The sequence below is a fragment of the Bubalus bubalis genome, chromosome 8, assembly GCF_019923935.1.
Source record: "Bubalus bubalis isolate 160015118507 breed Murrah chromosome 8, NDDB_SH_1, whole genome shotgun sequence".
Lineage (NCBI taxonomy): Eukaryota > Metazoa > Chordata > Mammalia > Artiodactyla > Bovidae > Bubalus > Bubalus bubalis.
In genome coordinates, this window is record NC_059164.1 from 55,511,443 (window position 1) to 55,536,872 (window position 25,430).

The 25,430-nt window shown below is 38.3% G+C and overlaps 1 protein-coding gene across 2 annotated transcripts; it reads right to left on the minus strand.

Moving 5' to 3' along the window:
- Nucleotides 1-130: 130 nt before the first annotated feature.
- Nucleotides 131-24,764, minus strand: IFRD1 (interferon related developmental regulator 1). 2 transcript variants are annotated; one of them, XM_006073274.4, is made up of 12 exons: nucleotides 23,446-24,764; nucleotides 18,667-18,771; nucleotides 18,440-18,524; nucleotides 17,590-17,714; nucleotides 15,535-15,692; nucleotides 12,748-12,798; nucleotides 12,486-12,664; nucleotides 12,289-12,397; nucleotides 7,741-7,875; nucleotides 3,647-3,775; nucleotides 3,101-3,196; nucleotides 131-889 (listed from the first exon to the last, which is right to left on the minus strand). In XM_006073274.4, exons 1-12 carry the CDS (start codon nucleotides 23,534-23,536, stop codon nucleotides 800-802), a joined length of 1,353 nt encoding a protein of 450 aa, XP_006073336.2. In that variant the 5' UTR covers nucleotides 23,537-24,764; the 3' UTR covers nucleotides 131-799. The 2 variants fall into 2 exon arrangements, with proteins under 2 accessions (XP_006073336.2, XP_006073337.2); XM_006073275.4 differs by lacking the exon at nucleotides 23,446-24,764 and adding an exon at nucleotides 22,467-22,636.
- Nucleotides 24,765-25,430: the final 666 nt, after the last annotated feature.

Consider the following 25,430-nt stretch of genomic DNA (forward strand, 5'->3'; position numbering starts at 1 on the left):
ATTTTTTTCATTTATTTTCATGTTTCCAAATATACAAGAGGAAGTTCTGTTTTACTCTCCATACCCCACTTTATCATTTTGAACTCTATATATAAACTCATAAATGTTTCTTCTATTAGAAAAGAAGCACTTTTAGTGTGAAAAGATCTTTATTTCAAAATAAAGAGCACAAGGTCTTACACAGCAGATAAAATTAGTGTTACTGCCCTCAGTGGTCAAGGTTAGCAACTTTTCTGGCTTACATTAATTCATCATGAACAACGGATGGACTGATTGGCCTGTAAGTCCAGCTGTATGGCCACATGGTATAATTCCTTTTGTTGATCCTAGTGACAAAATTATTAGGTTCCACTTAAAATTGAAAATAACAGCAGCTTTTCCAGATCTAGCTCCCAAAATTGTATCCTGAACTCATCTGTGTAAGATCTTAAGTTAAAAACTTTGTGTATCTATATCATTATAATCAGTATTTCTGATAATCACAGCATAAGAAATTTAATTTTGGCTAACAGTTTTTCTCATTATGAAATCAAGTGAAAAACCTTATGTTTGCTTTTTTCATAAATAGAAAATGACCAAACATTACAAACACTTTATGTTTAGTGATTATATATACAAAGAATATTCAATAAACAGGACTTACCATCTGCAATACTATATACATTAAATTATAATATAACCCCTACTACAAAAGCTATCTGTTGACCAAGATAAAAACTGTCTCTAGAGATTAAATACATTAGAAATTACAAAAAAAAAAAAAAGGGGAAATAGAAAGTGGTCTTCAAATGCTAAAAATCTAGAAGAATTCTCCAACATCTGCTCTTTTATCACGACATTTGCTTCGAGCTTTTGTTCGAGCTTTGAAGGCTGCAGAATTATATAAATGCTGAAATGGAAAAGAGGAAAATATGTGTGAGCCAATAAAGTTTTAGATATTCTTATAAAGTAAGAAAAAAGATTATAATGTGACTATAATGTAAACAATGATGCTGATTTAGCAAAAAAAAAAAAAGGGGTGGGGGGAGAACTAAAAAGGCAGAAATCCTTACCTCTCAAATAAAGAAATAGCTGTATAAGCATTTTACTTAGAAATCTGAAACCAAAGTGCTAGGAAAAAACTAAAGGCTGAAATGAAATCCTGAGAAATGAGAAAGGAAGGAACAGGGAACTAACTTGCTTATAAGCACTGAAGTACTACTAAAACTACATATATACATCCCTGGTGCCTCAGTGGTATCAAGAATCTGCCTGCAATACAGGAGACCGGGGTTCAGTTCCTGGGTTGGGATGATCTCCTGAGAAGGAAATGAATGGCATCTCACTCCAGTATTCTTGCCCGGGAAATCCCATGGACAGAGGAGCCTGGCAGGCTACAGTCCGTGGGGTTGCCATGGACTGAAAGGAAAGAAATGAACTAATTTGACTTTAGATATACTTTATATGTTTAAAAGACACAAAGAATGAGGGAGAAGATTAACACATGACGATTCTGTATGAAAAAAATAACCAAACGTAAAATGTCAAGAAAATTTTTTAAATAATAAAACCAATATTGTCAAATATGTGTTTAATAGCTACAGGCATTCATTCAACACTGAAAATAATTAAAAATAGTAGAATAATTTTGGAAGGTAATTTGGCAATACATCTCAAAAATCATAATCAAGCTCTATCGTTCCATGCAAGGACTTTATCCAAGAAATAATCCAAAAGAGAAATAAATGTAAAAATATTAGTATTTATTAGAAAGTTTTAAAATGCCCAACAATCAATTATATGTCCATCAAAGTGATTAAATATAAAGATTTTATAAACATACAATAAAACAATTCACATCCACTAGGATGGCTAAAACTTAAAAGGAAAATTAAAAACAAAAAAAGGTATTAGTAAGGATGTCAAAATTTGAACTCTCATATTGCTAGTGGGAAGGTAAAACGCACTGCAGTCATTGTAGAAAACAGTTTGGTGGTTCCTCAAAAAGTTAACAGAATTACACATGACTGAGCAACTCTGCTCCTAGAAGAACTGAAAACAGGTGCACTAATAAAAACTTGTAAGTTTATGTTCAAAAAAAGCACGATTTAAAAGGATCAAAAGTGGAAACAAGCCAAATGTCCACAAACTAACAAAGAGATAAACATGTGGTGTATCCATACAACGGAGGATTATTCGGACACAAAAAGGACTAAAGTACTGACCACCCTACAACGTGGATGAACCTTGGCAACACCATGCTAAGTGGAAAAAAAAAAGTCACAAAAGGTCACGTTATATGACTCTCTGTCTGTGAAATACCCACAACAGGTAAATCCATAGAGAAAGAATGCACATTAGTGACTGCTTATCAGCAGCTGCGGGGAAAGAAGAGGTGAACAGACAGTGAACATTTAATGAACCTCAGTTTCCTTTTTGAGGTGACGAAAATGTTTGGAAACTAGATAGCGGTGATGGTTGTGCAACACTGTAGTGTATTCAATACCACTGAACTGTACACTATATTTTATGTTATGTGAATTTTATCTTAGTAAAAATAATAATAAGGATTTTTGAAATGTTATGAAATTCTCCAGGCAAGAATACTGGAGTGGGTAGCCATTCCCTTCTCCAAGGGACCTTCCCCTCCCAAGGATTGAATGCAGGTCTCCTGCATTGCAGACAGATTCTTTATTGCTGAGCCACTGGGGAAGCCAAATAATATTAATCACTATTTAATGTTATAAACTCTCTAAGCACATTTGTTCTCCTCATCTGTAAAATGAATCTGGTACTAAGTTTAGGCTCAGTCATCAGATATGAAAGAAGCACTTTTGTCAGTATTTATCCTTAAATACATAAACTTCACAGAACAAAGGGAAATAAAAAATGAAAATAGTTTCTATGTTAATAGGATTATGGATAAAAATTTCTCTTCTTAACCCTCCATACTCTAAATGGACTAACGTTTCTTCTATACTTACTAGTCCAGCTCTGTCTGAAACACCATGGAGAACTAAATAGTTTACAAACATAGCTAAATGCCTGTCACCTGGCAGAATCAAAGCTTTGTCTCCACTTCCGTGCATTCAGTTCTCTTGAAAACAAAAACCAAACCTACCCTTTCAAATCGAGAAATCTTCATTGTCTTCAATGCAGCAGCATCAAGCATCACTGGGGGTCCAAGTTCAAATACATTGCGAAGGAATTCATTTGACTGAAATAAAAGAGGCAATAAGGCTCAGTATTAAACATCAGTTTTCTTTTTTTTACTACATAAACTGAATTCTGGTTAACAGAAGTTATGTGGAGTTTATAAATATGAATGTATGTCACTTGTTTTCTTTCTGTTTCTCATAAGACCAAACTGTTTTCCAATGCCCTGAATTCAAGAAAGCTATGTCAAACTAGTTGCTTTCCTACAGAGATGTCAATAGTGCTCCAACAGTCAAAGAGATGCCCCACCAAGCTTACACTATACAAAAACAAAAAGGACAGTTTCATATGTATTCACCTCAACTTTCAAAAATAAATTTGCCATTGTGCATAACATATACTGAAAACAGTCTGTATATTCAAACTAATTTCAAAAGCAGTGAAGTGAGGTAGATCCAAAACTACTCTCTAATTTAAAAGCAAACACACAGAAAGGATGTCACCCACTCACCTGTAAGTGGTACTGCATTCCTGATCCAAGAATCTCCTTAAAGGTGTCATATGTATGTTTTTTGACCCAGCAATCAATATACATCCTTTCAGGACCAAATTTAACAGTTACTGTTGGAAAATCCCGTTCCTGGTCAATAGAAGAATAAAAATGTTAAGAGGAACCAAGATGATTTAAAGAAATCCTACATAAACACAATTTCTAAATATACATATACATGTTGGAATGAATAGTATGGTTTAAACCAATACCTCCATCCCTGAAATATGAACAGACTAGAAAGTAGAAGTACTATCCTACATAAAGAGTGCAGAATTTGTCTAGCTGCTGTAGACATGGCAAAACTACCTTGTTGTGAATGTTTTTTCATTTCAAAAGCACTCAACAAACTTGCTGGAAAAGTCAGATACGTGTATGGTTTAGGATTGGGGTAGGGAGGGTTATAGGACAAGTCAGAAAGACAAGATGCCCCCACAAGACAGTGGTGAAATTAGGGAAGCAGAAATCTAGGAAAGGAAGTAAAGACAAATGGTGTTAACTAACAGACCAACCAAAAAGGAGGAGAAGCAACTAGAGGGTTCAGAGGGCCTTTGAAGATTCTTATTAAGAAAATGAGATAACATTTATGATTTCAGAAATGGAATAATTTTGCCAGAAGACAATTTCTAAAGTATAACCATGGGGCAAGAAGAGGTAGTGGTGGAAGTGAAATGGAAACAGGAACAAATACAGAATAGGGTTTTCCAAATGAGCAGAGAAGAAATCCAGAATACTGACAGAACTTGAGACAAAAACAAAATAGCTGCTCTATATTTTAATAAATCATGAGTAAGGAAGAGTAACCCACGTGGTGCAGTGGTAGAGAACCCACCTGCCAATGCAGGAGACTCAAGAGACATGGTTTCCACCCCTGCTGGGAAGAGCCCCTGGAGGAAATGGCAACCCACTCCAGTATCTTGCCTGGGAAATTCTGCGGACAGGAATCTAGAGGGCTACAGTCTATGGGTCAGACATGACTGAGTGACTTGAGTACACACACACACCCAGGAAGGGAGGAAGTGATTTCCACAGAGACAGGAGAAACAAAGCGATGGGATCTGACTGGGCAGGACCTATCCAATTGCCTTCCCCACGTCTATTTAGTCCCCACCTCTCTCAGCAGACACAGGATCTTATGTAATAAAAAAAGAATGTGAATGCTAGATTCACATGGATATGCCACTCCCTGGCTTGTGACTTTGGCAAGTAATTTAACCTGTTTGGGTCTGTTCCCTTGCCTGTAAAGGCTATCTATACGTCTACCACATAGAACTATTAGAGGTATAAGCATGTTTTGTGAAGCATATACAGTGCTTGGGCTGTTACAACAGCTCAAAACAACAACAACAAAACAGTATGATTCTATTATTTCAGCATTTCTTATTTCAGAAAACAGAGACACCAGGAAAGAACTCCCTATAATCATGTGTATCCTTACCTATTCGTCTCTCTTAAATCACAGGCCCTCCTCCCCAGTTCAAGACTAATCATTATTCTTTCAACGCCTCATACCACAAATCTTGCACTTTATTTTCAAAGGCTCCTTTCTCCATTGATTCCTTTTCCCATAAACTGTCTCTAGCATTTAAAACAGCAAACCCTCCTACAATCCAGTAATCAGCTCTCTTCTTCCCATCACAGCCATGTTTTTTAAGTCAAGACACACTATCTCCACTTTTTCACCTGCCATTCACTTTTCAATCCACTTCAGTCTGGTTTTTCTCCCATCATTCTATTGAAGCTGGTCTTATAAAGGTCACTGTGGTGTTGGGAGAAGACTCTTGAGAGTCCCTTGGACTGCAAGGAGATCCAACCAGTCCATCCTAAAGGAGATCAGTCCTGGGTGTTCATTGGAAGGACTGATGCTGAAGCTGAAACTCCAATACTTTGGCCACCTGATGCGAAGAGCTGACTCATTGGAAAAGACCCTGATGCTGGGAAAGATTGAGGACAGGAGGAGAAGGGGACGATAGAGGATGAGATGGTTGGATGGCATCACCGTCTCAATGGACATGAGTTTGAGTGAACCTCAGGAGATGGTGATGGACAGGGAGGCCTGGTGTGCTGCGGTTCATGGGGTCGCAAAGAGTTGGACACGACTGAGCGACTGAACTGAATGACCTCCTAAGTGACAAATCTCATTGACACTTTCCATTCCCTCTCTGGACCTACCCGCAGTGTTTGGCCCTCAAAGACAGCACAGTGCAGTGCGTCCAGACTCCAGCTTTGCTACTTCCTGTTTTTTAACTATTCCCCTGGTCCCCATTTTTCCTTAAAAAGATAATTGTACTGTTTAAAGACCTACACTGGGACCAAAACAACAAAACTGTATGTCAAAGTACCAATATATCAAATGTTTACCAATTTAATACATGAACTTCAAAATGGGTTTTGGATGAAAAGAAATGGCGTGGCAAAACAACCACACCCCAAATGGACCATTCTCTATAGCAACTGAACAAGATCCAACAAGGAAGCAGAGTCCCTCAAAGAAAGCTGGGTTTCAATATAAGAAAAGAGACAAGATCACTGAGCAAGGCTCTGAGACATGCACGTAGACTGAAGCTGAGCTGCAGGAATAGGGAACCAATCAAAGGGCAAAGAAGGAACAGAAATTCTGAGATGAAGAAGAGAGGGTGGGAAAGGCCTGGGAGGGAGGTCACCAGAGGACAGAATATGAGGCAAACGCAGGGCTTTCATTTCCATTGATAGAAGAGGGGGTGGGGGGCAGAGGGAGGAGACAAGAAGCCTGTTAAAACTGGTTCACATTGAGATTTCACATGTATCTTTCTCAGGAGAGTCAGTACTTTCTACCATGACCAGCCTGGGCTGAGGGACCTGTCAACAGGGTCTGTGGGATCCTACCGGCCTTAACATCTGTTACCCAGAGAGGACCCAAAAAGACAGAAAATCTGAAATCAGTTATAATCCAGAAAATCTACAACATGTCATTATTTTATCTTTTGGAGGCTACAGGATCTAAATACAGGAATAGTTTATTTCTAAATTCCACTCAAGAAAATCACTTATTTGGGGATTTTACCACACTGATTATAAGACCAACAAGATGCTTAGTATGTATGTATCTCTGTTCGAGTCAGGATTTTTTTTTTTTTTTTTTTCTCATTTTGTTTTTTAAATAACATCCTGAGTAAACATAAAGTATTATCTGAGTTAACATAAAATATTATTATAAAGTAATTAGTATTAACATTAACCAAAAATTTAGATCACAGAGGACCTGTATACTAATTTATACCCTAGGTTTTACTTTTTTTAATGTAAATTAAAATGAAGAGAGTAGTTCTTAAGCAGACTACGTAAGAATCATTGGAACACTTGAAAATTGGATCTGAGTGGGGCTTTAGTATTTTCTTTTAAGTTCCCATTCTAAAATTTCATACACGTTACACTGAATGACTCTTTACTAATATTCTTGAAAGAAATTCCCTATTAACATTTATCGAAGAAACTTATCCTTAACCATACACTATAAGCCCTAAAGGTTTCTAAATCAATTTATTTGCCAGGTAGGCTAAAGCAGGTTAGAGGTCTACAGAAAGGATTCAAGCATCAGAAAATGATATGCTGGGTTTTGTTATTTCAGCTTTCAGCACCTAGCTTTCCCAAGAAGCTCACAAAGGTCTCTGCTTAAAGGTACTGAAGGATAGGCAATAATTTACTATTTACAAAAAAATTCATTATTCATACAATACTAAGTATCTATGTGCTAATGATAAGCACCAGGTCTTGAATGATGGCAAGTACGCCAAAGTGAAGTACATTTCTATCACTATGAATCTTTTTTATCTTTTTCAACAACAACAAAAGAAAAAAAAAAAAAAAGCCTTCATAACATCAGAATTAATTTTTCCTTTGTTTAAAAAGAAATTTTTTTCATTTTTGTTGTTAAAAACCTGCTCAGTCTTAAAATGAGGAAATTATTTAGCTCAAAGGTGAAGTTCAACCAGCAAAATCACCCAACTGACAAGTCTGGCTTAAAACAATCTAATTTCAAAAGAATTAATTAACTATTAAAGCATTAAGAAGCCTACCTCCACCGCCCTCAGGATGTCTCTGAACACTGACCGCTGCTTTCTCTTGTCTACCTTGGCCCGGTGCTTATTTCCATCTGTAGCCAAAGTCCTAAGCATCTGAGTTAAAGACTCCATGTCTTCATAAAAAAAGTCCTGGTCAGAAAAATACTTTATTAACAGGCAAAAATTTAATCCAGAAATACTGTCTACAAGATGATACACTACTACCAAATAATGAACATTCCTCTTCTAAGTGTATCCAGATACACTCAACCAACACTTACTGTGTTCCAACTGTATTCAAGATGTTACTGGGACTTCCAAGTTCAGTGACAGTCAGATACACATAAATCAATATAGTTTCTACCCTCTGGTTCCCCAGACCCCAAGGCACGTATTCCCAGAACTCCAAATTTCTTTATACCAAAAGAGCAAAGCTATTAGTAATGCTTTTTAAAGCTCCTAATTTCTAATTTACTGGCCACATTTCAAATAAGCAACCAAGTATTTACATCAGGTGCACAACTCAAGTGATTAAATTATTTCAGAAAGAAAAATATTTTAATCCCTTTTGGAGGGAAGCCACAAAATATATTACTATTTGCTATGATCTTAAGTTGACTATAGGCTTCTTTATTACAGTTTAAATGGCTATACTTTTCAGAAGTCTATTTTGGGTGTTTTTAGTCTCTAATTAAATTTTACAACCACATTAAAAACTAAGCAATGATTCAGAGTTATTTAGTTGACCAAAACTAAAGCAGACAGGAGGTGAGACATCTCCAGCTCTAGTCATTAACCTTTGCATTAGTGGTAACAATCATTTAACTTATTCTATTAAAACAAGAAAACTCTTATTTCGGGCATTCTTCACTTTGTACTGTATATATTTATTAATTGTTCCATGTCAAAAGGTACAGATGTAATTTCTGTAAATGCCTAAAATGAAAAAGATTATTACACTCATGGAAAATAAGCTTGGAATCAACAGAGATATTCTTTTAAGTACGCAAGTATTTTCTTATTATCAGTATTTTAGAGATTGTATATTCTTAACTGTTCTAACGAATGTTTTCTTTCATCTTCTAATTCAACTTCCTATGGCTGAATTAGCTGGAAATGACACCTGTTAACAAGACTTTCATCTAGAAAAATGGTTACCAAAACTGAAAAGCTATTATTAAAACAGTTCAATGTTATGTTGATGTCTGTATTTATATTTCACTAAATTTGATTCCATCATAACAAAATAAGAATTGTTTTACTTGTAGAAACAAGTACATTTTAGGGACTAACAGTTTCCTACTTATTTCACAGGCTATTAGTTCTTTTGTACTATTCTCAAAAAAAAAAAAAAGTATGGAAGATTTAAATATATATATGGGAGAATACACCAAAAATTAACCAGACTATGCATTACTGTAATTTGTTCTAAGAACTGGGAATCACTGCCAGTGGTTCTCAAGAATCTTATCTCCCAGCAGACATTTTTTTAATCAGAGGAATCTGATATAAAAAGGGGATAGTTAATACCACCCATATCTCGTAAGTTTATTGAAAGGCCTAAGTAACATATATTTATATATTCTAAAAATACATAAAACACAGTACATAAATATCCATTATGCTATAGTTCTTTTATACAGCCTGTTTCAGTATAACAATTTAAATGCTTCAACAGGTCTAAAGATAATTATTTCATACTAAAATAACAGCTGTGATAAGTTAAAATGGTTTCAAAAGTTGAGTGGAATTAAAATGAAATGAAACCACAGAAAACTTGAGTTCAAGTACACAAGATGAGATGCTGATGGTCACAAAAATCATGCCCTACACTAGTATTTTCTATATAGTAGTCACCGGAGCACTGATTGTAAACCAAATGAAATAAGCTGTACTAAGTGTTAAGAAATAAACATAGGGAAGCCTAACATTAAAACAGAGTTTGATCCCTCCCCACTTCACTGCAAAGCGCTGATTACTATTTCCAGAATGGTTTTATCTGACTACTCAACTACAAAGACTTTTATTCTTTTCACTCCTGCTAATTGAGGCAGAATGTCTTTGTCAGGGTATGGAGACATTTTTACATGAGCCGGTTATCCTATAAAAATCAAGAAGTGAAAAGCATATGATTTAAGGCCTGGGAAATGTGTTTTGAGTCCTCAGATTTTATTTCCACTGTGTCTCTGTCCTGAAGCACTGCCCCTGTCAGCTTAGGTGGAAGATGGAACAGGGAGAATTAGGGATGGTCTGAGAATACTGTATTTTGGTACAATTTCCAGAATTAGTTTATCACGTGGCCCTCAGACCTATAATTTAACCCACTAAATAGTCCTTCTCTTAGTTTAAGTTGCACTAGAGAGCACCAAAAAGGCTACTACTAGAGTCGGACACGACTGAAGCAACTTAGCAGCAGCAGCAGCAGCAGACTACTAGCAAGGGGGAGGTGATATGCAATTCAGCTAACAGTGCAGGAATAGCTACCACTTACACTGTACTTGGCACATGTTCCAACAACTCATGGAATGGCTACCCACTCCAGGATTCTTGCCGGGAAAATCCCAAGAACAGAGGAGCCTGGCGGGCTCCATGCAGCCCCATGCATACAGTCCAAGCTGCAGGACATGACTGAGTGACACTTCTGTGCACACTGTATGTACTTGGCACCTGTTCCAACAACTTGTGAGGTGTTAACTGTTACCACCTCCACTTTAAAGGTAAGAATAGGACTTCCAAGGTGGTCCCGTGGGTAAGAATTCGCCTGCCAATGTCGGGGGGTGGCTTCAATCTCTTGTCAGTGAAGAGCCCACATGCTGCAGGGCAACTAGCTGGTGCACCACAACTGAGCCTGCGCCCCCTGCAGCCCACCTGCCACAACTAGAGAAGCCCGCCCACTGCAACGACGAGCCTACCCACCAAAACTAAGACCCAAGGCAGCCAAATAAATAAATGAATATTTTTTAAAATAAACAAACACAAAACTTACTTAACAAAAATAGCAAACAAAACACTTAAGTTCTGTTTTATAACACAGTTCATTTTTGTCTTTGACAAGGATTTGGTCAAATTAAACATGTTTGAGTGACTGCTCTTGATTATCACATATGACTTATTAAGTCAGAGAAGGTAAGATATGCAGGTGGCAATACTATTTACATTTATGCAAATTTAAACAAATTCAACATATATAATTTAAACTGCATCATTAGTTCACTTTTAGGATGCATTTCAAAGGAAAAAGAAAAGAAATTACCATTTCTAGTCAGTAGAGGAATACAAGGTTAAAAACTAGGACATCCGGCTTCTGTGCCTTGAGGTTAAGAAGTTATTAACTAGTTCAATAAAATTAAATTGATTGCTAAACTTGAGTCCAATTTCTCACATATGGAGACTCATTTGCTACTGAAGTGTGAATAACTTACTTTTCATTCATACCAGCTATCTTTCAAAATAAGGAGGGTGGGTGGGGGGCAGCCAAACACAGGCCAAGAATGGAATGTGAAAAACCAAGGCAACTCAAAACATGTATTAATCTTATTTAGAATTATCCACTGTTAACTTCTTTAACTGCAGAAAAGCATCATTCCAAAAAATCATCTTTCTCCTTAAATTGAAAAGCAGCTAGGAAGTAACCCAAGATTCACAACAGAGGTCACAAACCAGGGTGACCAACTGTTCCATAGAGCTAGCCTAAGATAAAGGCTTCAGGACATAGGACTTTTCAGTGCTAAACTTGGAATACCACCAGGATGGTGGATCATCTCTTGGTCACCTACCACAAACTCAAATACCTCCAAAAGCAAAATTATGGTATTTAAAAAAAAAGAAAAGAAAAAAAGCAACCATGAGTGGCCAGCGGTAGAAAACTACAAAGCACATGTCCCAGGCTAAAGGGACATGTTTATTTTCATCTTTGGCTTAGAAAGGACTTCCCTGGTGGCTCAGACAGTAAAGAATCTGCCTGCAATGTGGGAGACCAAGATTCCATCCCTGGGTAAGGAAGGTCCCCTGGAGAAGGAAATGGCAACCCTTGCCTGGAGAATCCCATGGACAGAGGAGCCTGGCAGGCTACATTCCATAGGATCACAAAGAGTCGAATAGGACTGAACAAATAACACACTTGGCTTAGAAAAGTTAAACATGATGGTAACTAAACTCATCTGACTTAATCCCAAACCTACAATGACATCGTATTTCATCCATTTGTCTGACATTTATTATAAGTGCCTGAATTACCTTAATGTGTCTCAGGTCTGAGAAATCCAAGCAGATCCAAAAGATTATACAGGACAACTCTCCATGAGTAATAAGAGTGTACTTAAACTTCAGTTCTGTAGGCAACAATGATTAAGTATAATGAACTACACTCAAATACTGCTCTACCAACCAACCACTATTGGTTTATGCTCTTATTAAGTATTACATCATCACTGCCAAGAAGCGGGACAACCAATCATTAGGTTCTCAAGTGGGCCATGCTCTTGAGTTATCATCCAATTCTTAATTGTGAGGGTAATGACAGAATAATGGTTCTTGTGGCATTTTCACCCATCAGATACTTACACTCTCCATTCCTCTGGCCAATTCAAACAGAAGTGCCAAAGATTCACCAGCAGCTATTCTCATGTTTACATCATCAGAAGAAAGGAGACTTGGAAGTTTATGGAAATGCCTGGAGAACAGCCAGTCATTACTATGTGAACACAACCAATTATATCAATAACTCTTGTTTTTATAAAATAAGAACAAAAAATACATACACCTCAAGCTTTTTCTTCACTTCATTGATTGGGCATATGGTCAGTAATAATGTCCACGCGAGAAGCGAGCTGATATGAAGTGCTGTATTAGGGGTGCTACAGATAACATTAGTGTCTTTCTCTTTGAGATAGGACTTGGTGAAGATATTTTCCAAACACTGCAGAGTTGAATACAGCTCCTAATGCATAAGAGCAGGAAATAAGAGTGCCATCTTAAATGAGAAATGTGCAAATAACTGGATTCAAAAGGCTCTCTACTTACAGTAATGTCATCTGTGGCAATAAAACAGCAAACACCAAAGCAAGTTGCACACTAAAAAAAGCAAAAAATAAATCAGACATTAATTTTTGCCATTTTCTTATTAATTTTACATATTCCTGCTTTTATAAATTCAACGTGAAAAACTTATCAGCTACATGACTATGTTAGGTCCCAAGTATAGTATAAAAAGAAGGAAAAAACAGGGTTAAGAGTTAAGGGAAGTGGGCTTCAGCTAAAACCCAGTAAGGTCTGCTAGTAAACTTAAGAGTTCAACTTTAGCAAAGTTACTCCATTTTTCTTGGGTCTTCCTTCATTAATCCAGCAGATCATTTCAAGCCAACTCCAAAGATGCTTACTCTTTAGAAGAAAAGTTAAGATAAACCTAGACAGCATATTAAAAAGCAGAGGCATCACTTTGCCGACAAAAGTCCGTATTGTCAAAGCTATGGTTTTTCCAGCAGTTATATACAGATTTGAGAGCACAGAAGAACTGATGCCTTCAAACTGTGGCGCTGGAGAAGACTCTTGAGAGTCCCTTGGACTGCAAGGAGATCAAATCAGTGATTCCTAAAGGAAATCAACCCTGAGTATTCATTGGAAGGACTGATGCTGAAGTTGAAGCTCCAATACTTTGGCCACCTGATGCAAAGAGCCGACTCATTGGAAAATACCCTGATATTAGGAAGGATTGAAGGCAAAAGGAGAAGAGGGCGGTAGAGGATGAAAAGGTTAGATAAGATCACTGACTCAATGGACATCAATCGATCTGAGCAAACTCTGGGAGATGGTGAAGGGAAACCTGGCGTGCTGCGGTCCATGGGGTCACAAAGAGCTGGAAACAACTGAGCGAGTGAACAACAAGACATCCAAGATTTCCAAGGTAAAACCTACCTAATAAAACAGACTCAGTATATTTATATATAATCTACTTCTAACATTATAGGAGCCATTAATTCTCAGAACACTTGTGCTAATTATTTAAAAGCAGAATTTGAAATTTATAAGGCTTTATTACTCTTCAATTCCCTTTTCTCCATACGTTATCACTAAAATGCCCTCATGTTGTTCCAAGTACCACTAAGGTGTAAGTCTTTAAAGGCATCATTCACATGCCTCCAATTTCAGCTAGTTCTGTTTCAGTACTATGAGGACACTTGTAATATTAATCTGTTTGTTGCCACTCTTTTATTCTCATTAAGTTATTGTAAAAATTAGACACTGTTAAAATTCGAAAGTAGCTGAAGCATTATTCTCAGTAAAAGAAAATTTCAATATGTAATCCTCTCCTAAGTAAGCAGCAGAAGCCAGGACACATCTCCTAAGAGAAAAAAAGTAGGACTGCCTTCATTTAATAAAGATTCCTTCTACTAATATGCAGAAGAATGCCAGAATTTTGCTTTTTTTATATTCACAGCAAGAGTGAGAAGGATGAAGACAGTGCCTTGGATAACCACAACAACTCACATGCAACCAAAACTAAGTGATCGCCCCAAATACCTAATCAATAGTGTTTTCTGTCAAACATTTCAAATGCCCCTAATACTCCTGGGCAGTTTTAAAGCTGCAAGAAACTAGCCGAAAAGGAAGAACAGAAAGGTAAAGAACTACTGGGGGGCAGAGATTCCTATAAAGTTACCAAACTCCGACTCCTTTTCCTCTAGACTCCTCCCAGCATCTATATATACAGTTGGTAAAGCAAGGAACTCTCAGCCAAAGTGACCTGCCTCTGTCCTCCAGCTTTCCTCGTCTCACTACCACGGCTGCCACTTGAGAAGAACCTAGACGCAGGGCAGAGCTGCAAGATGGACATGCCGAGGGACCTTGCTGACCTGACTGGGCACTGATATGTACAAAAAATAAACTTTTATTAAGCCACTAAGACGTCAGGGTTTACCTGATAGAAACAGTAATGTCATTTACCTTGGGTGCATGCATGCTAAGTTGCTTCAGTTGTGTCTGACTCTGCGATCCTGTGGGGTGTAGCCCACCAGGCTCCTCTGTCCATGGGAGTCTCTAGGCAAGGATACTGGAGTGGGTTGCCATGCCCTCCTCCAGGGGTTCTTCCCAACCCAGGAAAGTACCCAAGTCTCCGGCGGCTCCTGCATTGCAGGTGCGTTCTTTACCACTGAGCCACCAGGAGAGCCCATCGTTTACCTTAAGTAACATTAAAGAGGAGGCTAATAATTAGTATTAAAAAGTTTTCAACAAACTGGTTCTCTTGCTAGAAAAACAGCTTAAGACTCAAATTCACTAACAATAAATTCTTATGACCTATTAAGGCTCGTAAGATTCTTAATACCCATTAAGATTCAAATCCACTTCCTAAATCCACTAAGACTACCTCATATTTTTGTGATAAAGCAAAAGATGCTTTGTGTGATCATTTAAATCGCTTATTTAGCATAACAGAAACCAACAACCAACTCCACCAAAATTCACAATCTTACGTATGTAAGTGGTAAATATCAATTAGAAAATGAAAGCTTTTCCAAACCCCCCAAATCAGATGAATATTTCAAAAGTCAGCTTTCCCTACATCAACCAAATCCACCCATGTAACTACAGCACTCAGCTCTTTCATAAGGACTGCTCTATAAGGGATGTTCTATTGAGAAACAGAAAATTTAAGAAAAGAACTGTCATATTGAGTCTGCTCACTAAAAAACAAATGAGAATAAAATGATAATAAAAACCTTCTATATTTTTGAAGATGCTATTTTCCTCGATTATCACAAGGTCTGAGTATCATGCCTAGATAGATCTATAATTTAAAAATTCTGTACTTACAGTTTGCCTGGCCTGGATACTAGCTGTTCCATCACAAATTATTTTCTTCAGAATTGGTCCAAGAGTCTTTAAAACCTCTTCACTTTCAATTCCAGGGCCCAACTGAATACAAAGAACAGATGCTAATGCTGCAGCTGCACGCTGCTCATCACCTTTACCTATAAAAGAAGTCATCAGCAATTATGACAAATCATTTTCAGTAGACTTCTTAAGGCAGCAATTTCCCAAATTTGTTCTATTTCAAAATAGCATCTACCAATTATGAAACTCAAAGTATGCTCAAGGCTTTGGCATGACCTATAAATCTAGTGAGGTTAAAGAGCTCAAGCTCTGGAAGCAGGCCACACTTGAATCCTAGATCTATCACATACTAGCCAAATGACCTTCAACCAATTACTCTTATTCTCAAAACACTTCCTCATCTGTAAAATGGAAATTAACACCTATTTTAAAGAACAGTACTGTAACAGGTCAGCAAAATAATGCATTTCAAGCTAATCTGACTTTCTAAGTCCTTCATGAACTCACAGAATAGTGCACAAATAACCCTTGAAATAACTTGTCAAGCATTTCAGATGTACACAGCCCATGAGGTAAACTAAATCTTCAGGACTTTCCTCCACCAATATTGTTTTAAATAAGCAAGGGTTTAAAAACAGGTATTCTTGGGAATTCCCTGGTGGTACAGTGGTTAGGACTCCACATTCTCAGTGTAGAGGGCTTTTTTCGTTCGATCTTTCGTCGGGGAACTAAAGTCCCATAAGGTGCATGGCACAGCCAACTATAAATAACAGAGTCTTTAAAACTATACAAATACATTAATATAAGTGTTTGAGTGAGTGAATGAAGTCACTCAGTTGTGTCTGACTCTTTGCAACCCAATGGAGTGTACCTGCCAGGCTCCTCCATCCATAGGATTTCCTAGGCAAGAACACTGAAGTGGGTTGCCATTTCCTTCTCCAGGGGATCTTCCTGACCAGGGATCAAACCTGGGTCTCCTGCATGGCAGGCAGATTCTTTACTGTCTGAGCCACCAGGGAAGCATGTTAATATAAAGGTAAGTGTAAATTAACTCTCTTGAGAACTGTACACACCAAAGGGTTTGCATAAATTTTGAATTTAAATTATTATTTGATAAATGTCTATGCAGGTTGTAAAGAAATTTTAATACGTCTAGTCCAACTACCTTATAGGATACAGTTTCAATATAAATACTTTTAACAAAGCCATTGTAGTATCTCAAAGAAGTTGGCTCTGCTATCAACTATACCAATAACAAGTTATATAACTTTAGACCAGTCTCGCTTTTCCTAGGCCTTTCATTTCTCTGCACAGTGAGTGGTAGATTAGACCAAAGGTTTCCAAACACCCATTCTTGACAAAGCTTTCACCTGAGGGAAAATGAGAATAAAGACAAATGTTCTTACTTGGCAAAATAATTAAGCTGGTATCCCCAAATCTTTTGAATTCTGGCATTTTCTAAAATTGAAAGTCTTTGATAATACTAGACTTAATCTTTAAGGTCTCTCTTTATTCTCAAAAGTTCTTTCATCATAGAGATCCTACTATGAATTCTAGAATCTCTATGACAAAGTTCAAGAATTCAAATATTCCAAGGGATATTCTGAAATGATGTAACTGAAAGTATGATCAATGTTTTAAATAAGAAAATGAGGTAGATAATTATGATACTGTTTTAATTTTAGAAAAATGAAGCAGGATGGGTTTTTAAATAATTCTTTTTGTTGACATTTGACACAGTTTTCAAGCCTTTGTTATGTACAAGAGAATGGCAAACACCTCTTTTAATACAACTAAAGTTGACAATCCACCCCAATCTTTCCTAATTTCAAATGCTTACTACATTTTTACATTTTGAAACTAGTTTCAAAAGCTAACAAGTTTGATTTTCATTTCTAACAAGACTGATATATTCCCTGTCACGTACAAGGTTACAAGAGTGAACCAGACTTTTAGTGCTATTAACAAATGTTACTGCACAGAAGGTAGAAAATTCCTTTTAGGTTCTGTGACTGTGTAAAGTAAGGACATTACCTTTTTTCAGGCAGCGCTCAATGCTATCAGTTAAAGTCATTCTTCTTTCCAGAATAAATTCATAGAGCATCTTTGAAGCCAGTGCATTTTTAATACCTTCAAGGGCTGCCTGCCTTGTTTTCGCACTATTTAAAAGAAAATATAAGAGAAAGAAGATACAGCTGGAGTGTACCATCAGTCAATGAGACTTGTAAAAGCCTAATTTCCTCTAAATTTTTTCTATTTATAGATTTTTTAACATATAATTTTCACGTTCACATCACTTTTCAAATAATAGTTTAATTTTCATCTACAACTCACCCTACTACATATCATAGCATTTTTATGCTTATTCACTTAATAACCACAACATTAAATGGCCACATAGTACTTCATAGTTTCAGCGTATAAGGCATGTTCTTCTACATTACATATTCAAGTAAACATGTATTTTTTTTTTAACAGTACAAAAGTCCAGAGATCCTGTTTGCATCTTCTGGGGTTTTTAATTCCATTTGTTTCAATTTGGTTCCAGAGTTACTGTTAAGTAAGAAAACAATCTGGCTTTAGTATTTCTCAATAGTTATCCTTTCTAGTTGAAGATTAACTTTTAATTCAACAAATACACAACAATTATCAAACACAGATATGTGCTCTTATTCTAGAACAACAACTAATCTATTAATCTAAATTCTAGTGGCATGTTCCTATCTACATTAAAAGCCCAAAAGCACAAAAAACTAAAATATCCAAAGTAAACAAATCAAGTTTTAGGAAAACATAATGCTCAAAGAAATAACTGCACATATTTTATATAAAAGGTGGCTGATCAAAATCACCCAGAATGAAAAGAGCTTCCAGTAATTCCCACCTCTTATCCAGGGTCAGGTCAATGAATCCCTTCAACTTATACTCTAAGTCTTCTTGAGTTCCTTCCTCATCAAGGACTTCTGGCCCTAAGGAATAATAAAACCAACCACTGTACTTTAAACAGAAAAAAGCAGATAGGGAAAAGTAATAGAATACTTAGCTACAAGAATTCCTGGACCTAAAACATCCTTTTATCTAACGTCGCAAATCTAAACTGAAAACTCATACCATCTTCAGCAAAACTGGAAGGATCGCTGTAACCGCTGCAATGGCTCATTGTTTCAATCGATGCATCTTCATCACTGAAAGGTTGAACATTTCGATGCTGGCCACCTAGTAGGTAAAAGAGAGTGGAGGTAAATGATTTTGTTGTCATATATGCAAATACTTAACTTGGGAATTTTAAAACTTACTTAAAAACAAGCCAGCAATAAAAACCCAAACTTACTAAGAGAGAATTTTTTTCACAAAAGAACACACTTAAATATTCCTAATATAAGTCAATTCACCTACTATGTATTATTTCAGAGCACCAACTATTTACAATATACATCAACTGCAGAAATATATCAATCATCTAGTATGTGACCATTTTTGCTAAAAAAAAAACAACAAAAAAAACAGCATTATGGATAAAAAAACTACTTCCCAATTACTTCAAATCATGAAGATGATAAAAATAGATCAACATAAAAATAAGACAAATGTATTTTCCAATGAGAATAACATTAACTGGTGAATGGGTTAGTTTTTAGGTTACACATGTCTTAATACAAAGTGAAATTTGAGGAGTTGTGGGATGGTAGTTTTAAGTAAGACAATTTGAATTGAGAGGACCAAAAAGTTTAAGATAGAAGTTTTAGATGCTGACAAGTGGATCCAACATGGCACAGAAAATAATGACAGCAACTGGATGAAGTGACTGATCACTAAAGAGCTACAGCGTTGGTAAGATGTGTAAGAAAATACTAAGAGCTCTGATGGACTATCTACATGATACCCAGTGCAGCGAGCTACAGGATTTTTGTTCCCAAGTTATGGAAGACAGAAGAGCTGAGAAGTCTTTCAAACTAGCATACAAATCTCTTAAGAGGCAGGACTATGAAATGGTCCTAAAGCACTGCACAGAGGCCCTCCTTACCAGCACTCTATGGTGGACTTCACAGGGCCAAGTCCACTGGAGAAAGCATCTATTCAAGAGTCCTCTTAACAGAGTTGTCTCATGTTTGCAAGTAAAAAATTATAGGCAAGGTGCAAGCTGATAAATTGTAAGCATGGTGTGCTTAAAATTGGGAATCTGCTTTGAAGACTTTGAGCAATGTTCAAGACTTGACTTTTTTCACATGCTAATTTCAGAAATGACTACAGTATTTTAAAAACCTACTTTACTGTAGTGACTAGTGACTAAGCTGGATGATGACTTTCCTACTATGATGGGTGCACACGTTAACATTTGTTCCTAGTCACTCCCTTGGGAAGATAGATAGTGCTCTTGCAAAGTTTGTGTATTTTTGGTCAATTAAGAGTCGAATTTTAAGACCTTAAAAAGACGTTTCAGTATTTGATATAGCATAAAAAGCCTGTTAGACAAATCACGTTCAAAAGAAATGTTCTAATATACCCAAAAGTTTTAAAATATCAGTGCTGTTATTAAAAAATTAAAATCTTTTTTTAAACCAGAATCTTCCTCTCAATTTCATTAATCTAAGGAATAAATCTATATTCCTAGTCACTGTAATTTCTAATTATTTTTGTTTTGTGGGAATTTCATATTAATAGAAAGATTATTGTCATCAATTACACTGAGTATGGAGTTAAAAGAAGTCCCCAATTCCACCCTAAAAGTGACCATGAGTCACCTGATTTAACTCCAAGTTCCAATCAAAGATTGCACTAAATATCTCTTAGGTCCCTATGTTCAAGAAATCTGTATCATTTAATACATCTTAAGAAAGGCTTCGGAGAAGGCAATGGCACCCGACTCCAGTACTTGCCTGAAAAATCCATGGACGGAGGAGCCTAGTAGGCTGCAGTCCATGGGGTCGCTAAGAGTCTGATAGGACTGAGTGACTTCACTTTCACTTGTTACTTTCATGCATTGGAGAAGGAAATGGCAACCCACTCCAGTGTTCTTGCCTAGAGAATCCCAGGGACGGGGGAGCCTGGTGGGCTGCTGTCTATGGGGTCGCACAGAGTCGGACACGACTGAAGCGACTTAGCAGCAGCAGCAGCAAGAAAGGCTTCTCAAAAATTCTGAGTATAATTAAGCCTGTTGCTGTCTTTTTTATAACTTTAAAAAATCAAAACAGAGATGAGGCTTTAGCAGATTTTTAAATCAACACAGGAAGCAAGTAGCCTTCAAATCTGCTTGCTTTCCAAAAGAGAATAAAGTGTGCCAATCAAAGAAGTGAAGTATAAAGAATAAGCAATGAACCCAAGACACCAAAACTTCCTAATCATAGTGCTTAGGAAAGAACAAACAAATAAACAAAGACCTATGACATCATATTCTATTTTTGGATCTGTCTTCATGTGTTTTCATGATCTGAAGTCATGGCAATAGTTGAGTCATCTGCTTAACTTCTACTAATATTTATTCACAAATCATCTTTTATTTTTCACATTCAGCCTATTTTTAAACTGTCAAAAAGAGTTTCCTATCCAGGTGTTATTCAGCTCCCTTCTCTAAGTTTCAATGATTTCCCAAAGTTCAAGGGGAAAGAGATTATTAAAAAAAAAAAAAAATCAAGGGGAAAAAACCCTGTAAGAGTATCTAATATATAGGTCACACTTACCAACCTTGTGTTCTTAAGTACCATTGATGAGGTGGCCCTTTAGACACATTAAGTCCTTACTTCTTAAAGGGCTTTCTTACTAACAAGGTTTTGTTCTTTCCTAAAAATGCTCTCTTCAAAATAAGTGCTATGAAAAACACACACACTTGAACAACAGGTCAATTTTATTAGCTTCCTGGACCCCCTCCACTAACTTAAAAAGTATTTAAATGGGAAATCTAAAACGATAGACAGAAGTTGGTTATTTCTTGGTTGTACCTGTGAAGATATCATATGAATCCCATTTCTTCTACAGATGATATTTAAAAATACCAGTAAGGTAAGAGACTTTTAAGTACAAGTTTGTGAAAATTTTCCATCTCTTCTACTCAACTATTATTTATTTGAGTAAGTAATATTCAGGTGGAACCAACTTAACCTTTTCAAAAAGTAAATCTCACCCCCAAGCCCCAATCAGAGGCAAGCACAGCTAACAAGTTCTAGTGTAAATGTCCAAAGATAGTCAAAGCATGTATAGTTTTATAAACTATCAAAGAATTGTTTTCCTGCTGCTGAAAAGTCACAAATGAGAATTTCGAAGTAAAATTTGAAAGGCAACCCCCCACTGCCTTCTGAGATTATTCTCTAAGTACCAGGAAGGAAGGAGGCTGGACAGGAAGCTTCAGAAGGGAATACATGTTCCTTAGCGAATCAAGGAGGCCATTACCATTTTCAAAATGACTTTAGCTTGCTCCATCTCTGTGTTTGTTTCAACAAAAGGTAAACTTGAAGAATCAAAATTAATACGGACTTTCTAGACAGAATTTAAATGTTTACTTCTGACGAGAAGACGAAGCAGAAAGGTAAAGAGGTATCAATTCACACAGAGCAACTAGATGTATTTTATATTTTGATCAAGAATGAACTTCATGAGCACCGAAAGCAAGCATTCAATCAAAATAAAGATATAAAAAGAGGGGGGCTGCATCTATAATAATTCATTTCTACGGTCAATTATTAAATATTTAATACATGATAGCAAGCTTTCGTCTTGCTTTTTAAATATCAGTTGCCAATTCTTTAAAAAAAGACTGGCCTATTTATTTGCTAAAGAACAAAGGCCTATCATTCTGAGGGTTAAAGTAGCAATAGTATTCACAAATATATATGGCTAATAGATTCGATGTGATAACATCTGAGGTTATTTTAATTTCAAAGTTTCAATAAAGCAATTATTAAGTGAGATGACTTTACCGGGTTTAACACTAGCTTTCAGCATGGTGTGTCTCGTTGGAGTTTTTGCTTGAAGTCATTTTTTCTTAGCCGTATAGTTAGGACTAAAAAATCATTAATTCAGTTAAGCACCTACCCATCCAGGAAAAGTTTCGACTTTGCAATGAGGAATAATAAAAAAAAAAACCTAACTAAACTTTTGGCTAACTGCAATCTGAGCTCCTCACCACTCCCGCCTATTCCGGGCTCCCAGCGGAGAACCTACAAAATACAGCACAAAGGAGCACGCAGTTTCTGCCCCCGGGAGTAGGAGCTGGCTTCGACAGGTCGCCCGAGAGCTGGGGGCTCGGGATTTGTGCGGGTGCCAGATAGAGGTAGGAGCAGAGTCTACGCTGGGACAGTGGATCCCAGCCTCTGGCGCCTCGGCCGGGCCAGGTGCACACGTGGGATGCACAGAAAGGCAGCCGAATTGGATGCCACATGGGCTCCTCTGCGTCACCCCGGCTCCACCGCCCAAAGCCCAGGCCGCGTGACGCAAGAGCCGGTCCAAACCCGCCGGACGTTTGGCATTCCCGAGAACTCCATGTTGGAGCCGAGTGGTCAAAGGTGACCAGTGACAGCATGGACACAACTCCGAGCTCAGCACCACCCTCTGTCAAAGAGAGCTCTAGAGAGCCAGTACCAGTCTCTGAAAACACTTCCTCTCCCGCCCAGCTCCCAGTCACCCCCAACCCCGACCCATTCTCAGGCGCAAGAACCCATCTGCCCCTCTCCCTGCCCCGCGGCCGGTGCCCAAGAGTTCGGTTCGCACGCCAGATCCAAATCGCGCGAGGTTCGGCTCCCAGGGCACGCTGGGAAGCGTAGTCCGCCGGCCACGCCAGGCGCCCCGCCAACGCATACGTCTAGAGGCATAGAACTACAACTCCCAGGGTGCCCAAGGCTAAGCGACTCGCCAACCCGGCCGGTATCTGGGATGCCGGCGGCGGGGATACTTTCTTACCTGCTGTCGCCGCCGTCGCTGCAGCTGCCCCTGAACCGCCGCCACCACTGCCACCGCGGTGGGAAGTGTTCCGCTTCTTATTCTTCGGCATCGTGGGACGCCCGGTGCCGCCTAAACTCTAGCTTATCGAGGATCAGCCGATGGAGCTGCACTTTTTACTCGTGCGTCTGTGCGACGGGCGGCTGAGAGGCGAGTCTTCGGCTAACAACAGAGGCGAGAAGCGGCGCGGGTAAGAGTGGGCAATGGCGGCAGCAGAAATCCCCGTGAAGAACTGTGATCGGAAACGATACATGTTTCTCTCTAGCGCGGGAGCTAAGGCGGGGCGGGCGAGGCCACGACGCCTTAAGTAGTAGGACCGCCGCCTGTCGTCACCATCCGTGGGCGGGACTCGAACTCTCACTAGCCAATCCCCATAGGTCTCCCCACCAAAGGCCGACTTCGGGCGGGCCAAAGATGCTCACCACAGAGCCCATGCCGCAAGTCTTCCAGCGGCGCCCGGGGAGCCGGTCTTCGTTGTGTGCTGAATTATGGGATACGTAGTCGGCCCCGTGGAGCCGCCTCCCAGCTCCTCCCAACTGGCTTCTCTGCGCACATGCTTCCTTTCTCGTGACTCTTCCACTGCCTGCTGGCGGCCCAGCGTTGGAATTGACGGAGGTGGCCGCCGGCGGTGAGCAATGCTGCGGGTATGCCACATGATGACAGCCAGCTTCCAAGTGGGAGCTACGCAATCCGCGTCACTGGTCTGACTCGAGACTCGCGTTCTTCTCTTTAACGTTTCCCTTGCTTGCGGCCTCTGCCCTGGCACAGAATCCCCTCTTTGGGAACATTTCTGTGGTTTTAGTAGTTGAATTAGTTTAGCGATCATCAGTATCTATAACTGAATTGTGGTTCAGGGCTATGTGCCTCCCCTCACCTTCAAAAAGATGTGCTTTAATCTGCTGGGGCTTCCCTTCCCTTCTTTCCTGCAACGTAGAAGACAGAGACTTGGGTTTGATCCCTAGGTGGGGAAGATCCCTGGAGAAAGAAATGGTGACCAACTCCAGTATTCTTGCCTGGAAAATCCGATCGAGAGAGGACCCTGGCAGGTTACAGCCCATGGGATCACAGAGTCGGACACCACCGAGCACAAGGCACATTGACAATCTTAGTCGTGTAGTTCTTGTATTTCTCCTAGTCTAGACTAGAAAGATCTGGCGACTCAGATTTCGATGAAAGAATTTGTCCTTTGACAATTCTTCCTGCCAGTTAGGAGGTCAGTCTGGGATAAGTATTGGGTTTGGGGAATTTAACAGCTGGTAAAACAAACATGAGCTATAAATACCAATAATCTCAGCGTTTTTTTGTTTTATTTTCCAAGGTGAGTCTAAGATCTGTCTTCCTTGTTACATTTGTTACATATTTAGAACCTGTTATTGAGTTCATATATTATGCTTATGACAGACCGAACTCACTGACTCACTTCAATGTAGGTGACTCATCCCCCATTCACCTCTCTCCTGAGCTGCTTCTCTTATTTTCTTTTGAATGGCATGTAGCATATTTGCACCTGAATGTTCCATATGCACTCAATCCAGCTTCTAGAATACTGCGTTTCCCTCTCCCTGTCTTCCTTTTATGTGTTCACAATTAATGCTATCCTCCAATATGCCCAAATTGAAACCTGGTTTCCCTAAAACAATCAGTTTTTCCATAAAACTCCTGAATTCATAAGCTCTTCTCCAATCACACATGACCTCAGTTGGTGCTTGGGTATTTTAAAGGATCTCATGGCATTAGGGGGAGCCTGGTGGGCAGCCGTCTGTAGGGTCGCACAGAGTCGGACACGACTGAAGCAACTTAGCAGCAGCAGCATGGAATTATGCTATCTCATGCATGATAATGTTGCCACATTTATTGATATCTTCCCTATTTTACTAATTCACATGGTTTAGTAGTTGCTCAAAAACATTTTTGGTTCCCATAACCAATATATTAAATGCCAGTCC

What these genes read in the sequence shown, in the direction of transcription:
- IFRD1 (XM_006073274.4), bottom strand. Translation starts at nt 23,536, where the DNA reads ATGCCGAAGAATAAGAAGCGGAACACTTCCCACCGCGGTGGCAGTGGT. An exon ending in TTCCAGTTTTGCTGAAGATG is followed by an intron (nt 18,525 to 18,666) that starts GTATGAGTTTTC and finishes ATTATTCCTTAG; the next exon opens with GGCCAGAAGTCCTTGATGAG. An exon ending in GTATCCAGGCCAGGCAAACT is followed by an intron (nt 12,799 to 15,534) that starts GTAAGTACAGAA and finishes TGCTTTTTTTAG; the next exon opens with TGTGCAACTTGCTTTGGTGT.